Genomic DNA, 18,212 nt, shown 5'->3' on the forward strand with positions numbered 1-18,212 from the left:
TCGACCTCAGAAAAAAATAAATTAAAAAAAAAAATACAAACCTTCCAGAGCATGCTCCCCATTGGGCCACATAACTTCCCCTCCCCGCCCACCCGCCTCAATTGGTATGTATATATTAGTATGTGCATGTATATAAAAATCTCAAAAAAATAGGTAAAGAAACACTTATTTTTCTATTATGCATCTTTACTTATCAGCCTGGAACTTCGAGAGCTCAAACCACAAGCTGTTTCCAATGAGTTAACCCTGTTTGAGGGTTGTGAAAAGATCTGCTACTGAACACTTTGAGCCTAAAGAGATGTCTACATTTACAATGACCAATGAGGAGAAAAAAGGGGAATAAAAATTGCAACAGTTCCACTGGTGCAATTGGTTTAGTAACTGGGCCACAGTGACAGGGACTTTCTCGCTAGCAGTTACGAAGATGGAATTAAACAGATTTTGAAATGCAGTTTGCTGTTCTGATTTAGTGAAATTTTTCAGAAGTCTGGTGACAGCCTGCTCACACAAACTGAAGGACCCCCAACTGTCTTCTCAACTGCAAATAAAGATGTTATCTGAGGGATATGATATTTGAGCAGTATTTCAAGAGACAAGCTCCGAATTGCAAAGATGATTCAGAGTAGTAGGTGAGGAATGTAAACTCCTTTTTGCAAAGCATTTGGTCTGCTAAGCCCTTTATTACCCCACAAGACATGTCCGGTTCTGTCTTGAACAGGAATTCTTTACCAGCTAAGACACCATGTTTATAGGAGTCAGGTTTAAATACTGCCTGCAGTGCTTATATGTTAACAGTCTTGCTGGGCAGGTCATGTAGGGCTGATGTCTCTTCTCACTTCTAGCTTGTCTTGGAGTAAAGTAAAAGCTGTGGAAACTGGGGACTGCTTTTCTTCTGCCAGGCTAATGTTCTAATTTTGCTAGAAACTCTGCCTCTGAAGAAAACTGGGATATATACTTTAAAGAGGAAATCGGTTAACAAATTTGCCAAACAATCGGCAATTACTTCTCAAGCACAGTGGAAAGCTGGGGAGTACTTGGATGGAGAAGAAAGTGGAAAAGCAAGCAAACTATTCCAGCTTCAAGAAAGGACAAAAGGTGGCAAAAAAGCAACCAACCTTCTGGCATAGGAAATCCTGACCTATTCAGAATAATCTAAGATTGTGGAGGGAGACAGCCAATAAAACTCTTCAACAGAATAGCTTCCTAAGTAATTTAGGAAATAGGTTTTTTCACAGACCTCCCCACCCTGAAGTAAATCCTGTCTCATAGCTGGACTGAACAAAACAGTTTCCAGCTGAGAGAGGATGACTCAATGCAGCCTACTGGGAGGATACCTCTAAATTATCATTATTTGCAAAAGACAGCACAATTTGCTTCATTTTCCTGGCAAAATACCAACACAGGTAACTGCATTCCTCCAACTTGAAATATGTTTGCAATTGTCTGACTGGTGTATTCCTGCCCACTTTTCTTCATCTTTTGTGTAGTAATGTTGCTAACCATTCAACAGCTAGTACTTGCTGCACCTGTACTTGAAAAAAAAATAATCTATTTCAGAGCTATTGTTAAGGATGCAGCTCTGTAAAAAGATCTATGCTTGCAAAAAAGTTGCTGTTTACAAATAGCTGATACAATTGAAGAGAGTTGTATCATAAATATTTATAGCAACACGATGTCTGAATTTGACTAGAAGGTAGAAATTGGTTAGAGAGACATTTTTGTTTAAAATACTAACCAACAGTACAGGACATTACATCATCCTGTCCACTTCATACAACATTCCACCCCCTGAGATCACAGACCCAGACATTCCTATTTTAAGCTAGGACATGAGAACAAGGAGTTTTCCATTGAAGCTGAAGCTTTCCGAGGTCTCCGCATCCCTACACCAAGACTTTCCCTGAGAAGGACGCACAGGAACCTCTCTAGCAGAACAATTATTCTGAATCACACTATAAGATTTAAGAAAGGATGTTTCATCACATTCAAAACAGGCACCACCCTTCATGAAGAGCTGAGTGACGAAAGAGTTTCAATAAGCCCATTACCACAGGTGATTTGGATGGCCAATGTTTAGGTCTAACAAAACAAAGCTGGTGAGTTCCATTACAATGTTTCAATAAGGGAACTGCTCAAGTTACAAGAGACTAAGACATACACAGTCCTACTACAGGATCTTCTGATGCCATTAAGCAATCACTGAGGGCAATTGACATGAAGCAATTGGTTTTGTAACTGAAATGTTGCAAGTTTACCGACACCCTTCCTCAAGTTACAAGAACCAGAAACAAGCAAGCTGACCAAAACATAGATGACATTGTTTAGTGGTAATTGTAGCTATCACTCTTTGTGTAAAAGTCTCAGATAAAAGGTTTGTCATCTGCAGCTGCCTGGGAAAAAAAGCTGTCAAGAGCATCACGGCCAGATAAACACAAAATCCCAAATCCAGAATTTATAAATGGAGTCAGGACAAGTACTGTGACATGCACAAAATGTAATTCTACAGTTCACATGTAAAAACTTACAGATGAAGAACTAATTTAAATGTATGCAACCTTTGTTTTAAGTAAGAGGAAATTCCATGAGAAGTGGTAAACCAGTGTCAGATGTAAAAGGAAATCATACAAATTAAAAGGAAAGCAGGCAGAAGTTGCTATAAACCCTACACAAGGATAGAAGGCCGAGGTACTGGTATATTTAGCAGGACCATCTTCAGAACTTCTGGACTGCAGCATCGAATCTGGGCTAAATAAGTAATCCAAAATTAGAATGGCATGTTCCTCAAAACCCTGGCATTAACCAAATCTTTTAGAGGCTAGTCATCCTCTCACCTGTGGATTACACAGCTGTGATTAACAGCCTCTGAAAATGAAACAAAATATTTTCATTTTACCTCTAACACAGCTTGCAATTTGCTCTCACTACTGCTAGAGCACCTGAGACCACAGGATAGCACTCAGTTGTACTCATTACCACTAAAATGTACAGTTTAAACTGTCAGAGCCATTAAAAACACAAACAGTAGTACATTCCCTGAAATCTTGAGTCTTTCAATCAAGATTCAACACCCTTCTATAACAGCGCAGCCATTTGTTTCAACAGAAGAGATATGTTGATGGTGCGTGGCTTAGTGTCCTCTTGCCAAACCCTACACCGTACTAGATGACAAAATTCAGCACTGACCAACTGTGGCATCTACACCGCTACTGTTAGATCCCACGCATATTGCTGCTTTTCTTTAACATCCCTCTCCTATACTTCTACACAGAGTTGAGCTTGTGCTACTTGCTTAGCATGCCTTCCCCACCATGGGAAAGGGTCAGAAGTGAGCTAAAAGTGGTCATTTTCCACCAGCTGATAGTGCTCCTCCACCCAGAAATGAGAGAAACTGCTCTACATTAGAAACCAGCAGGAGGGTTTTGGTCTAAAAGGAAACAAAGAGGGGAAGAGAGGCAAATGCACTGGAGCTGTAAGGAGCAGCCTGTGAACCCAGCACCATTTTATGCTGCAAACTTCATTATGAGATGAAATTTCTTAGTAACAGATCCGAAGTTCTTCAGTGAATTTAGAAGCAGCAGAGCTGAGAGACAAGAGGCAGGAAAGACATACCCTGCTCTAGCCACTGCTCTTCATCAGCTCATCTAGAATATTTAAATGACCATTATATGAGAAGAGAAAGACAACCAGTATGATAAAAGATTCAAATGGCCTTGTCCACTGTTATCCAGGGGCAGTATTAGGAATTTGTACACTCTCCCCAGCTTTCAAGAGATTTACTCTAGATTCAAAGGCTGAACGAGAAGAGCAATTTTTCAAAAAACACAAATGAGCATTTGTCAGAGACCTGCCTTCCCCCTCCCCCAAATTCCAAAACAACAAAACTTACCTGCTTCTGGATCTGGAGGAATCCTCCACATATACAAATTGAAGTCATCAGAGCCCGAAAGGATATACTGTTAGGAATAAAAAGAAAAGCAGTTTACCACAAAGTATCACCTGAAGTATCTTATTTTATTGATGATCTAGTTTCTCCAAACCAAAATTGAGAGAAAAAAAAATTGTATTCATTCTTTCCACCTTGCTAATCAACTTGCCCTTAAATGGGCGTGAGGTATGAGCACAAAAATGTTGCACGCATATAAATGGACCAAAATTCAAAAGTACGCTTCATGTACCTAAAGTTTTCTGACCAAAGGGTATGTTTGCTTTGCTAAATACAGCTATGGATTTTGGTTGGCTCTAATACAAGCATGTCTAGATCAAACTCTCATATCTTGCAGACTGCAACTCTGGTCTTTTTTTTTAATGGCAAAGTCTCTCATCCTTTTTTCTCGTCTCCTGAACTGCTAAGGAAAACTCCATCAAACACATACCTAAGAAGAGAGCTAGCATGTCCATTAACACAAGCATCACATGCCTGGCTCATCAGTCTACTAAAACCATCAAAGGTCAGTCACTGAGAATAATCTCGAACACTGAACAAAACCGAAGCTGGACAGTCACTGTCAGCAAGTCTCAAGCAGTTTAAAAAAATACATTTATCACACTGTTCATTTTTTTCCTGGTTATAGTTACTTTGAAGAGATGGACGGCTGCCCTTTTCAACAGTGCATAAACAATAAGCAATCTCTTTATTGCACAGAAGTTTAGGCAATATGCAATTCAAAGTAGCTTAATACACTACAAATATGCACTGAAATGACAGGTGACATTTGACATGGTAAAAAGCTTATGAGAGGCCACAAACTCTGCCTTGTCTTCAAATATCTCTTCTCCAATGAACTGTACTCCCTGTCATTTACTTCTCTCCCAAATTAGAGATGAGATGGCACATAGTGGAAACAAGGGCAGATTCCAATTCCAGTTATACTGCTGTAGACAGTGTAAATCTCTAGCCCTCAAGTGACTTAAGGCTTGTTCTTCATCAATATAGTCCAGAAGTTAGGGTTTGCATTTTAGTGTAGAGAGAAGGGAGAAAAGGAAATAAATTGAGTGAGTTTGTCCCTTTTATAACCTTTGATAAGAGACAAATTCTGTTTTGTTTGGCTCAGATATAACTGGTTCCTGTCCTTCATTCTCCAGGGATACATAAACTCATCAGGCAAAGTAACATCAACCAATGAGGAGACAAGTACTGGAATAACACAGGACTGAGAAGCAAATAAACAAAAAATATACCCTAACAAAGAGAAAAGGGCCATAAATTTGCATACATTCTGTTTGCAATACTAATTACATCCGTGCGGTGTTTGGATGTTTCCAGCCACAAAAATGCAATAACCAACCACTAAAATCCCTTCTCTGGTTTCCTACCATGACAATCCAACCATTCTTTTTTCTCTTATTTTTAAGGACGCAGGATATGAGTAAGCACTTATGAATGCAACTCTGCTCATTTTGACAGATAAGCAGCACTGATCAAACAAGAGTTCCTTTAAAAACTTGTGTATGCTAGTTCTGCAGCACTCACAGACCCATCCTTTCCAAGCCAGAAAGTTATTTCTACAAGCCAACATGTTCCAGCACTTAGGCAGCTCACCTCTGCCAAAGTGACCTGTCAGTGCCAGGAATATGTACTTCCCTTTCATTTGGCTGCTCTTAAATGTGAGCCCACAGCAGGCAGAGCCACTGTGCCAAAACTGCACACATTAGGGCTCACATAGGCAACCTCCCAGCAATCAGAAAGAAAACACCTCTAATGTGTTTTGTTACACAAGAAATGCTACATGGAAAAAAAAAAAAGTCTCGTTTAAAGTTATAAAGATGTTGCCAAGTATTAGTATTTATTACCAAATTGTGCAGTTGAAGCAGCAGCTAGTTTGCCTAGGACATGGGGAAAACTGGAGACTTCTGAAACAGGTAAAAAACTCAGTATCTTTAATTTATTACAATAATGCGACCCTTTCTTCCCCCGCCTCCTTTTTTTTAAACCAAACAAGTTCTAATGACTCCTCCACATGAGAGTCATTTACCACTTTATGTGATAAATCAAACAAACCTATCAACAATGACAGGCCTGAAGTGGCAGACTTCAGATATCCTGCACCAGACACACAACACAGAAAAAAACACATTACGTACGTGCAGGGAATGAAGTGTCTGTGAGACTCTTCAAACCAGCAAATTGATTTGCAAAGGAACATGCTTTTCCTGTAAGACTCAATGGCCAGCTGTTGAGGAAATCTGACAAATCATTGCCCACCAAACAAGAACGTACTACCCGCCAAGAGTGCTGATCTAAGTACGCTCCGCCTTGCTTTGGTGACAGCAGTGACATGGACTAATGGCAATCTGACTACACTTTCAAAAGCATAACCAGGAGATCAAGGCAAGTGATTATTTTCCTTACGTGGCACTTTTGAGGCCACATCTGGAGTATTGTGTCTGATTTGGGTCCCCCGATGCAAGAGTGACACTAATGGATCAGGCAGAGAGTGGAGGAGGGCTGGTGAGGCTGAAGGGACATGACCTGAGAGGAAAAGCGAAGGAAACTGGCCTTGTTTAGCCAGAAGAGGAGAAAGTGAAGGGACAGAGTAGACCTCAACAGTCTCCCACAATCTGAAGGTGCTCACAATTTAGAGAATTTAAAGAAAAAAATTGGCAAAGTATCTTAAAGATTTTCACCGAATCATGGAAGGCTGGAAGGGACCTCCAGAGATGATCAGGTCCAACCACCCTGCTCAAGTAGGGTCACTTAGAGCCAACTACCAAGGACCATGTCCCAGTGGCTTTTAAATATCTCCAATGGCAGAGATACTGAGTCCAGCTACCTCCAGCTGAGATAGTTCTAACCTACTTAAAAGCACCATGAACTTATTCATGTCATTACTGTTTTCTAGTCCAATGACATTTGCACCAATCAAAGACACTTGGCCAAAGTATTCTGGAGAAAATTAAGATAAAATAGGCAGGAATGAATAAAATATCTGCATTACAATTTATGTCTACTCACAGAGCAAAGCTCAGCTCAGGATCTGAGCTGTTCTGAAGAAGTACTTAGGGGTTTAATCTCGCCATCAGTAAGTGCCAAAAGCATTAATTGATATGGTCACATACACAAGTTTGATGTTGTAAGCAATGGGCTACGAGTTGTGAACTTTAATATAAATTTAAATCTTATTTTGATCATTACCTCTGCCAGTAATCATCATCAATAGATCGCATTCCACAAAATATCCAACTATTTGGTATCTCTGCCATTCCACTGCCACCATTGTACCACCTCTGGGCTGCATGCTTCCATGCTCTTCTCACAATATAGGATTGAATCCCCAAATATATTCCTTTTGTCCTTTTCTGTAAGGTGATAGAGGTCTGAGAAGTAGAATGTGACTTTTCAGACAGAGACCAAGAGGCTGTCAGAAGCACTTCATGACTGAAGCTATTGCAAAAAAGAGATGCCAGCTGAAGCTTCAAGAGCAGAGAGCCAAGCTGCTAAAGCCAGAAACACGCCTCTTCCATGACATTTGAAAAAGAAACTCAATTCCAACTAGTACCCTCTGCACCAGACAGTGGGAACCCAAGGTCTCTGGAGAGCACAGCTGAACTGACGTTACCAGGACATTTACACGACCATCTGTGAAAATCTCTCTTTGATATGTTCATTATTAGTGTAGCAATAAGCCAGTACTTTTCCACACTAGTTGAATAAGTTGGAGAATAAGGATTGAGAAAACACAAAAGTCAGTCCATATTACCAGAAAACTAAAATAAATAATTGCTATGAAGTGCGCCAAGCCCTAGTCAATAAGGCTGCAATCCTGAGGGAATGGAGTAGACTTTTTAAAAAGAAGGAACATAAAGGAAAGAAAAATAAGGGGTTGGGGTGCGGTAGATGAAAGAATGTCATGCTGCATATGCTTAGACTCTAACTGTGGCCAAGGATTTTTGGTCATGAGGGGATGTGCAAAAACCAGTAATTCCTAGCAGAGTACCTTGTAGTCACTTTAAGAAGAAAAGCCCAGATAATCGAATCACAGAGGCAAGCCAGTGAGAGGCAAAACCATTCACAGAAACAAGTAAATGTCTCAAACAGCGTCCACTCTCCCTCCTGCCCCCCTCTCCCTGAAAGATGGACTCCAAGCAGAGCACAGCCCCAAGAACCAGTGTGGTGCTGCATTCTGAATCAGACCAGACACTGCACAAGGAGCTCGGATGCTCAGATGTCTGGGGGGAAGAGACCAATATTAAAACCACCTGTTTCATTGTCTGCATTTTTGCTGCTGTATCTGACCAGAACTTCGGAAATCAACATTCATAATATTCACATGAACATGAGATTACACAGAAAAACAGTTGCTAATAATTAATATTGGACTTTTTTTAGAAGGGAGAAATCAGCTTCTATGTCTAGCTGTTAGCAACAATGACAGGAAAAGGCTTCCAGATGACTACAAGCTGCTGATTCAGAAGTTTGCCTTAGAAGGAAGAAAACTCTCAGGCGTGGTTAGAGTCCGCTGCTGGAGAAAACACAAATTCAGTCTGAGCTTCGAGTATGCATAAAATGCTTAAAATGAACTACCATCAGGAATCTGGCAGAATCATTTCAGACTAGTGCTCCCCGCTTGTTCCACTGTAACTCTTCTCATTTTCTCTCTCCCCAAGGAAATTACAGCAGTTGATATAAATAAATGGAGATCTAATCTGCTGCTGCTATGGTCTTGTAACAGTAGCATTAGCATTGCATTTTGCAGAGTACTACCACTCCGGGGAATTTATTTTTGTTCTTACCACTGCCAGTTTGAAAGCCTTCAAAATCCCACAAGCTACATTACCTCAGGTGCTACTGAATATAGAGTATTTCAATACAATTGTATCTAAATCAAACCTTATTTTATAGTTTCCAACATCCAAATTTCCTGTTTCCATAAAATTTGCTCTTACTACGTTTTTAAGCTTTTGGCCCTAGAAAAGGGACCAGCAGACATGGACCATATTTCAAAAAGTATCAGCAAGTCTTTTGAAAGGCATACTAATGTAGTGGAGAACAAGAGAATGTACAAGAATTTGTCTTAAAAGCACAAACCAAAAAGTGCCATAACCATGTAATTGTACATGGACAAATGAGACCATGGGTAATTGTACAGAGATGAGAACCATTTGAAAAGTGATTGCTGTGAAGTTATTAACAGGAAAATGCTTTTCAGAGAGACTCAAGTTCCATGCTGCTGATTACAGCTTTACAAACAAGTCAGCTCTGAAGGATACTAAACTTCCTAAATCTCAGTTCCCGCTCAAGCATGTCTGTCCTTTCCTCAGAAGGGCCAATGAAACTTGAGGCAGAAAAGATCAGAGTAGACAGAATTTTTCTCAGGCTTTTAGCTAGCTGTCCCTTAGCTTCTTGAAGTAATGCAAAATCCACATGCTGGGGAAGAAGCACAGAGGCATCCAAATTTGAAACAGCTCTGCTGCTTCCTTGCACAGCTCCTTTAAGAGGTAGGATGTACAGTCCCTCCGTATATTGCCTGTAACATAATATAACTCATGGGTGGGGAGTAGGCTTTTGCTTTTCTCCTATAACAACAGATAAAGAACCTGGAGTGGTGGCTGTGTGCTAGGCTCAAGTTTGAACTCCTCGTGGGGTTATGATAAGAGCTGCCTTGCACATCTTCTCTGTGGTGGGATACGCATGAGGAAACCACAGTTTGACATGAAACATCACTGAAGTCTGAAAAACATTGATTATTTGTCTGAAAGAGATCGAAATTCATAGCAATCAGCACTTTGGAGAAGGAATCCACTTACATGAAGAACAGAAAAACTGTGTATTTTTCCAAGGAGGAAAGGTTTCCTAAGGAAACAGGGCTTATGCTATTTCGTTCTTCATGGCATCTTTTCCTCTCCAAGAACTTTAAAGCATAGTGGCCAATTTCAACTTTGATAGAGGACCTACACGTTCCAGAATTATGAGCTGCCTAGAAACATTCTTTTACCAACAGGCAGCCAGAGTGAGAGAGAGACCCTGTAAGTAGTCACTGAGAGCAAAGCAGTACCTTAATTACAACTCCCTACTAAACATGAGGAAACCCATATGGGAACCCAGCCTTGAACCCAACAAAATCCCAGGGATAGCACCACAATCTGCTTCTCATGGAACTATTTCAAAGGGTCTAAGAGAGCAAGCTATAAATAAAAGCAAAAAGAAAGGTCACCTTATATACACATATACATTTGTGTGTATGTGTTTGTATGTGTGTATATATATATATCTATGTGTGTGTGTGTATATATGTATATATATATTTTATATATATATATAATATCACAACCATGAACACAGGTCTTGCTGTACATTACATATTTTGTGTGAAAAATGTTTGACAGAATGCAACAAGAATTTTTTTATAGCTGCTTCCAGGCCTTCTGTGATGTCAAGACTGCTCTACACATCTTCCTTATAAGGCTTCCCTTGCTATTTTCTCCATTTGAAAAATATGGCTCATGCTTACTTTACCATTGGAACAGAATTTAGTGTTAATTCTGCATTCCCCGCAGGTAGAAAACCCACAGATCTGTTTTCAAATAATCTTTCTATTGTTAGAGTAGCAACTGACCAGAGGGGAAACAAGGTAAGGACACATCTAGGGAGGAGGAAAAGATTAATTACTATTCAAAAGCAGCAAGAAGCAAGCAAACAAGGAATCAGCAAGATAATACAGCTTTTTTGAGATGGACACCACCAGTGGAGTAAAAGAAAAAACCATGATCTCCCACAGAGCAAAGCACTCCTTTCCTTTCCTTAAACAATTAAGAAATAAACAACAGTCAGTCAATTGGTGGAGTAAATCCATCTCTGCAATTCCTGACCTTTCTGTTGGCTTTTACCTTTCTGCTGCTGAATCTAGGCTTTTAGTATTAAGTTCCCACTGAGTATAGCTTGAAAAGCTGCTCTAATGAACATCTGCTGACCTCCTCAGCAGGTATGTTCCTACCTACATCCCTTGTGCCAACATCAATGCTCCTGACACAGCAGTGGTTGAGTTCAGTAAAATCCCTTACAAATCACAACCAGTCATTCAACACCTTTCTCTTCATTTATGTATTTCAACCAGCTTCTACAGGGGTCAGGTGGGTGCCAGTAGAGCCCAAGTAAAGCCTAGACCTCCCCTCTCAAAGGTATACTGTCTTGTTTTTACCCTCAGACTGCAACCCTGGTGGCTGCCTCTTCTTTTAGAAGCTCTCACTGTTACCAGTCAAGAAGCTCCTCTCCCCAAGGCAGCTACCCAGGGTGTAGGGTCAAGAAGACGTGAAGAGTAGTCACCTGTGCAGGTTGTTAACCTCTTGTTGCTGTCTCTCAATGACAAAGCCTAAAGAAGAGACATACCTGGGAAAGCTATTTCTGAAATGTGTTTTGGAAAACTTATGGTTAAGAAAATAATTTACCTAAAAGAATGGACACCTATAAATTCCTTATTCTTCTGCTTTTTAATAAATTCTGGGGTGCAAATAATATCTTTTGTGCAATATTTAAAAAATTTAAAGAGTAATCTCCAACTAGGGTCCACAGCACTGTGGACCCTAGTTGGAGATTACTCTTTAAATTTAAGAAACACGTTTGTTTTGGAAACATGCCATTTTTTAATATTAGCAGGCACAGCAGTTTGCAACCTGCGCTATGAGACTGTTTTTCAGGAAGGTTGAAACTGGCACAAAAAAGAGCTTAAAAGTTTTCCATCTTGGCCTGAGAATCAAGCAGGTACATCTAAGAGGTTTTTTTACAACAGAACCTTTGGTCCTCAGTTAAGAAGCATGCCTATCTCATGAACTGGAAAAAGAAAAGCTGTGACATGGCAGACTAGAGAAGCACAAATTGCTCCTAGTACATTAAATTCAAAGCCAAAAATTTGTATTTCCATTCCTTAAATCCTGAATCTTGTAAGCAGCCAACTCTGTGTGGGGCAGTTTTAAATGCTTACAGAAGCATCATCAGGAACAATCTATCAACATTTTTACAGCTGCCTTTTCGCCATGCAGAAAGGCCATAACAGTAATTTTATTCACGAACAAATGCAACTTAGAAACCCTTACTGCAGATTTCCATAGCAGGGAAAATATTCCTATTACATTCCAAAGAAAGCAATAACCAGTTTATCTGAGCGTATGAAGGGCACTCTTCTGTACATGGCTTAAACTGCATGTATCCCAATTGCTCTCTTCTGTTTTCTTCAGCCATCTGTTACTTTACTTTTTCAAATACACATTAAATCAAATATTGTATTAGTCAACATCCTCCAGAATTCATAGTTGCTTTTTCAGTATCTAGACTAGGCCTAGTTTAAACAGCTTAACAAGAAACACTGTCAGTGTAGCACCCATTGCATGTCATTTTTTGCAGCACATTCCTGCTCGCTCTCCCTTCCTTCCCTCTCCCTAGGTGTGCAAGGGATGCAGCTGAACCGCAGGTCTCCTGTCATGCACCTATGAAGAGCACGAAACCTGCAAACCTCAAAGTCTCCTGAGTCAGGGCTCCACTCCACCAGCATTTAGCTTCAGGATGGGTTGCTTTGGGTTAATGCACCACTGTCCCAGGGGCTTACAGAATGTGGGAGAGAAGGGAGATGGGAAACAGAGCAGGCAGGACACCTCAGGGATCAGGGAGAGAATAAGAAGGGTTAAAGAAAACTCCCAGCTCCCTCTGCCAAGAGCCTGACTCTGAAGAGGCATTTTCAGTACGACCTTCCCACATCAATTACCAAAAGAGATGGGGAGTAAATAAATAAAAAAAAACATTTAATAGCCAGATAAATTACTCATGTGTTTTATATGTGTGTAAAGCTATGCATACAGCTAGGATTTAAACTGTCATTTAGATAAAGTAAAAAACAAACTACAATCCCATCAGTAATTCTTGGAAGAGGCCAATTTAAGACAGAGGAAGACTTTTTTTTTTAGTCCAAGCACAACATATTTGCACACTGAGTGCTTTTCACATATTAAGAAATACTGACTGCAGTATGCTACTATTCATTAAGAAATCTTCTATGCACAGGAAGCTTTCCATATATTCTTTAGAAGAATAAATCCCTTTCTTCTTTTCAGTTTTTAAAGGTAGGCACTGATAAGTACTACTTCCCGAGATAAATGTCCTTTACATTAGATGACACAAAGAAGAACAGTTCTGCTTCTCTACAAAGGCAATGCACAGCCATATCAGACTCCTGGCACCTATACAGCTAATCCTGTTCTTGGAAGGGTTACATTCATGTAATAAGTCTGTCCTGCTAAAAACTGGGCTACCCCTAACCAGGGCTATTTAGCACACAGACTCCAACACTAGGAAGCCTGTAACTTTATAGGGAGTTGGAGCAGTCGGCAGTACCGTGAGTGGTGCATTCCTGAAACTCTCCTATACCAGTGTAATGTCAACAGAAAAGGCTGAGCGGTGATGTAATGTCTGAGGGCATGCCAGAGTCAAGACACTTTTTGTTCGATTCACAGGGTACAAGTTATTTCTCCCTACCCCCACTTTTTTTAAAGCAGGCAATAAGCAGTTGATTTTACAGCTACAAGCATCACAGAACTGCACATTATCTGCATAGTGAAAAGCAAGGAATAAGCTGATAGCATTCATCATTGTGACATAGGCAACAATTTTTAAACAAGAAAAGCTTTTGGTCTATTTTAGTTTGAGGGTTTTCTTGTGTTCAGCATTTTTTGTGGGGCTTTTTTGCTGCTGCCTATCACCATGGCCTCTGAGGCTCCTACACTTAAAAATGCATTCTGTTACCTGAAGCCCTTTAATAGTTCCCATATCCTCAGATCCAAGAAGATACTTTCCATATCACAGTATCACAGTATGTTTGGGATTGGAAGGGATCTCAAAAGATCATCTAGTCCAATCCCCCTGCTGGAGCAGGAACGCCTAGGTGAGGTCGCACAGGAACATGTCCAGGCGGTTTTGAATGTCTCCAGGGAAGGAGACTCCACAACTTCCCTGGGCAGCCTGTTCCAGTGCTCTGTCACCCTCACTGAGAAGAAGTTTTTTCTCAAATTTAAGTGGAACCTCTTGTGTTCCAGCTTGATCCCCCTTGTCGTATCATTGTTTACCACCGAGAAGAGCCTGGCTCCATCCTCGTGGCACTCACCCTTTATATATTTATAAACATTAATAAGGTCACCTCTCAGTCTCCTCTTCTCCAAACTAAAGAGCCCCAGCTCCCTCAGCCTTTCTTCATAAGGGAGATGCTCCACTCCCTTCATCATCTTTGTTGCCCTACGCTGGACCCCCTCCAACAGTTCTGTGTCCTCCTTGAACTGAGGGGCCCTGAACTGGACACAATATTCCAGATGTGGTCTCACCAGGGCGGAGTAGAAGAGAAGGAGGACCTCTCTTGATCTACTAACCACCCCCCTTGTAATACACCCCAGGATGCCATTGGCCTTCCTGGCCACAAGGGCACAGTGCTGGCTCATGGTCATCCTGTTGTCCACCAGGACCCCCAGGTCCCTTTCCCCTACACTGCTCTCTAATATGTAATTCCCCAACCTATACTGGAACTTGGGGTTGTTCCTGCCCAGATGCAGGACTCTACACTTTCCCTTGATAAATTTCATCAGGTTATTCCCCGCCCAACTCTCCAGCCTGTCCAGGTCCCGCTGGATGGCAGCACAGCCTTCTGGCGTGTCAGCCACTCCTCCCAGCTTGGTGTCATCAGCAAATTTGCTGATAGTACACTCTATTCCCTTGTCCAAATCGTTAATGAATATATTGAATAATATTGGCCCCAGTACTGACCCCTGAGGCACTCCACTAGATACTGGCCTCCAACTAGACTCCGCACCATCGACTACCACTCTCTGGCTTCTCTCCTTAAGCCAGTTTGCAACCCACCTCACTACTCTATTGTCTAGACCACACCTCTTCAACTTAGCTGTGAGGATGCTGCAGGAGACTGTGTCAAAGGCTTTACTGAAGTCAAGGTAGACCACATCCACCGCTCTGCCACCATCCATCCACCTTGTTACATTCTCATAAAAGGCTATGAGGTTGGTCAAGCATGACTTACCCTTGGTAAAGCCATGCTGACTGCCCCTAATAACCCTCTTATCCTTGATATGCCTTGAGAAGGCACCAAGGATAAGCTGTTCCATTACTTTCCCAGGGACAGAGGTGAGGCTGACCGGTCTATAATCACCCGGGTCCTCCTTCTTGCCCTTTTTGAAGACTGGAGTGACATTTGCTTTCCTCCAATCTTCAGGCACCTCTCCCGTTTCCCAAGACTTGGCAAAGATGATGGAGAGCGGTCCAGCAATGACTTCAGCCAGCTCCCTCAGCACCCGCAGATGCATCCCATCTGGACCCATGGATTTATGGATGTCCAGAATATTTAATTGCTCCCTAACCCAGTCCTCATCGACTAAAGCAAACTTCTCCATTGACCTGGCTTCATCCGGGGTCTCAGGGGTACAGGGCTCCCCAGGACAGCCTCCGGCAGAGTAGACAGAGACAAAGAAGGCATTCAGTAATTCTGCCTTCTCTGTATCCTCTACCACCAGGGCACCCACCCCATTCATCAGTGGGCCTACATTGCCTCTGGTATTAGTTTTATCTGCTATGTATTTGAAAAAGTTCTTTTTGCTGTCCTTGACCCCTCTCACCAGCTGTAATTCTAAGGAGGCCTTGGCTATCCTAGCTGCCTTCCTACATCCTCTAACAGCAGCCTTATATTCTTCCTAAGTGGCCAGCCCCTGCTTCCATGACCTGTAAACTCTCCTCTTCTGCTTAAGCATACCCAACAGATCCCTATTCAACCACGCAGGCCTCCTGGCTCCCTTCCTTGACTTCCTACGTGTGGGGATGCTCTGATCCTGAGCGTGGAAGAAGCAATCTCTGAATGCAATCCAGCTATCTTGGGCCCCTTTTCCTTCAAGCAGTCTTGCCCATGGGATTTCCCCCAGCAATTGCTTGAAAAGGCCAAAGTTAGCCCTGCTAAAGTCCAGGGTTGCAATTCTACTTGCTATTCTGTTCCTGCCACACGAGATGCTGAACTCCACCATCTCGTGGTCACTGCAACCCAGGCAGCCCTCAACCTTTACTGCTTCGACCAGACCCTCCTTGTTAGTGAGGATGAGATCCAGCAGTGCACCTCTCCTAGTTGGCTCCTCCACCATCTGCATGAGGAAGTTATCATCAATGCACTGGAGGAACCTCCTGGACTGTGGCTGGCTGGCTGAATGGTCCTTCCAGCAAACATCAGGGAAGTTAAAATCACCCACAACAACCAGGGCCTGTGACTGTGAGGCCACTCCCAGCTGCCCATAGAAGGCCTCAGCAACTTCCTCAGCCTGATCTGGTGGCCTGTAATAGACGCCCACAACAGTGTCACCCCTGCCAGCCTGCCCCTTAATTCTGACCCATACACTCTCAACTCGCTCCTCATCCGCTCCTGGGCAGAATTTAGTACATTGTAGTTGCTCTCTCACATAGAGAGCAACTCCACCACCACGCCTGACTGGCCTGTCTTTCCTGAAAAGGGCATAGCCATCCATGACCACATTCCAGTCATGTGAACTGTCCCACCATGTTTCCATAATTGCCACCAGATCATAATCTCCTGACCGAACACAGGTTTCTAACTCCTCCTGCTTATTCCCCATGCTGCGTGCATTGGTGTACAGGCATTTCAGGGAGCGAGCAGAGCACACCAGCTTCTCCCTAGGGGCATAGGAGGCCACCCGGTCCTCATCAGTTTTAGAATGCTGCCCCACTGGGACAAGCCCAGCTACAACCCCATCCCACTTTGAGCCTAGTTTAAAGCTTTCCAAATGAGCCCTGCTAATTCCTGCTCCAGCATCCTTTTGCCCCTGCCAGATAAACCTTTCCCACGTGACACTGTCCGGACTGGTGTCTTATAAAACCATTATCAAAAAATCCAAAGCCCTGCCTGTAGCACCAGTCTTGGAGCCAACCATTTAGAGACTGAATTTTCCTATTCCATCCCACATCGTCACTTGAAGATGGAAGGAGTGAAGAGAAGATCACTTGAGCCCCTGAATCTTTCAGCATCCTTCCCAAGACCTTGAAATCATTCTTCATTCCCCTCAGACTACGGGAAGCAGCTTCCTCCCCATCTCTCTGGAAGACCAGCAGCGGGTAGTAGTCTGTCAGGTGCACCAGTTTGGGGAGCTCTCTAGCGATATCCTTGATCCGGGCTCCAGGTAGACTACAAACTTCCCTAAGATGAGGGTCAACTCTGCATATTGGGCCCTCTGTTCCTTTCAGAAGGGAATTTCCTATTACAATCACCCTTCTTTCTTTCTTATCAGAGGCAGTCTTAAGTTGTGAAGTCAACCGCCTCTTCCTATGTGATCTTGTAGGCAGGCTTGGCACCACCTCCTCACCTACCTCTTCTTCAAGATCCAGGGCCTCAAACCTATTACGGAGGGGCACCTGGGGAGACAAAGCAGGCAGGGAGGGGGGCTGCCCGTGACGCCGAACCGGAATACGCTTCCAACCCTCATCATCTTTTAGGTCCCCTACCTCTGCCCGACAGCAACAAGGGTGGGGCTGTCTCAGGACTTCTGCCTCTGTCTGAGAGGGCAGGAGGTCCATCTCCTTTTGGGGGGTACCTCCCTGGGGCCTTTCCGACTGGCACAACAGGTGTTACTCCACCAGCTGATTTCCCTTTTGCACTCCAGCAACTAAATATCTTTATATTTAAACAACATTTCCCAAATTCTAATGCTGACAAGAAGAATAGAAACTCCTCCAGTACCATGACACAACTTGAGATTCTCACATATTTTAAGATTTGTATGTAAACAAACACGTGTGCACAATAAAGCCAGTGGGAGTTAGGTGCATAAATAAAATGCCTTTAAAATTCTGGACCTGGATGTCTGTACCATAAGAATGGGTGGATTATGCTCTTACATAAACATAGCCAACAGAGGGAGTGGCAGCTGAGAGTCACGCTTGATCCATCTTGCCTATCTTATCCTTCCTCCCTTCCACAGCTGTATGACTCAAGCCAGCTCCTGGATAATGTAAATGGCATACAATTTTGAAAGTGTTTATCTACCAGCATCAGTGCTCTCCTACAAAGAAAAGAAAAATCGGTGGCTTGTGAATGAGGTCATTACACTCATGACATGGAGAAAAGACAGAGTTCTGAGAGGAGCAAATAAAGGCAATTATAAATGGGTGCAAATAAAACACCAGCTAAACACTGCCTCTCAAGCTTTGGTAGACGTAAGAAACATGAAGAGTCTGA

The 18,212-nt window shown here is 42.4% G+C and overlaps 1 protein-coding gene across 1 annotated transcript in view; it reads right to left on the reverse strand.

Annotated features, from left to right (window-relative positions):
- DCAF5 (DDB1 and CUL4 associated factor 5) overlaps window positions 1-18,212 on the reverse strand; it is a 79,278-nt gene that overhangs the window by 15,136 nt on the left and 45,930 nt on the right. Inside the window, exon 7 of the mRNA XM_005502265.3 lies at window positions 3,887-3,953. Coding sequence (XP_005502322.2) covers window positions 3,887-3,953 — 67 coding nt within the window. The remainder of the gene's footprint in view (window positions 1-3,886; window positions 3,954-18,212) is intronic.

This window comes from Columba livia, chromosome 5 (genome assembly GCF_036013475.1).
Source record: "Columba livia isolate bColLiv1 breed racing homer chromosome 5, bColLiv1.pat.W.v2, whole genome shotgun sequence".
NCBI classification, from domain to species: Eukaryota; Metazoa; Chordata; class Aves; order Columbiformes; family Columbidae; genus Columba; species Columba livia.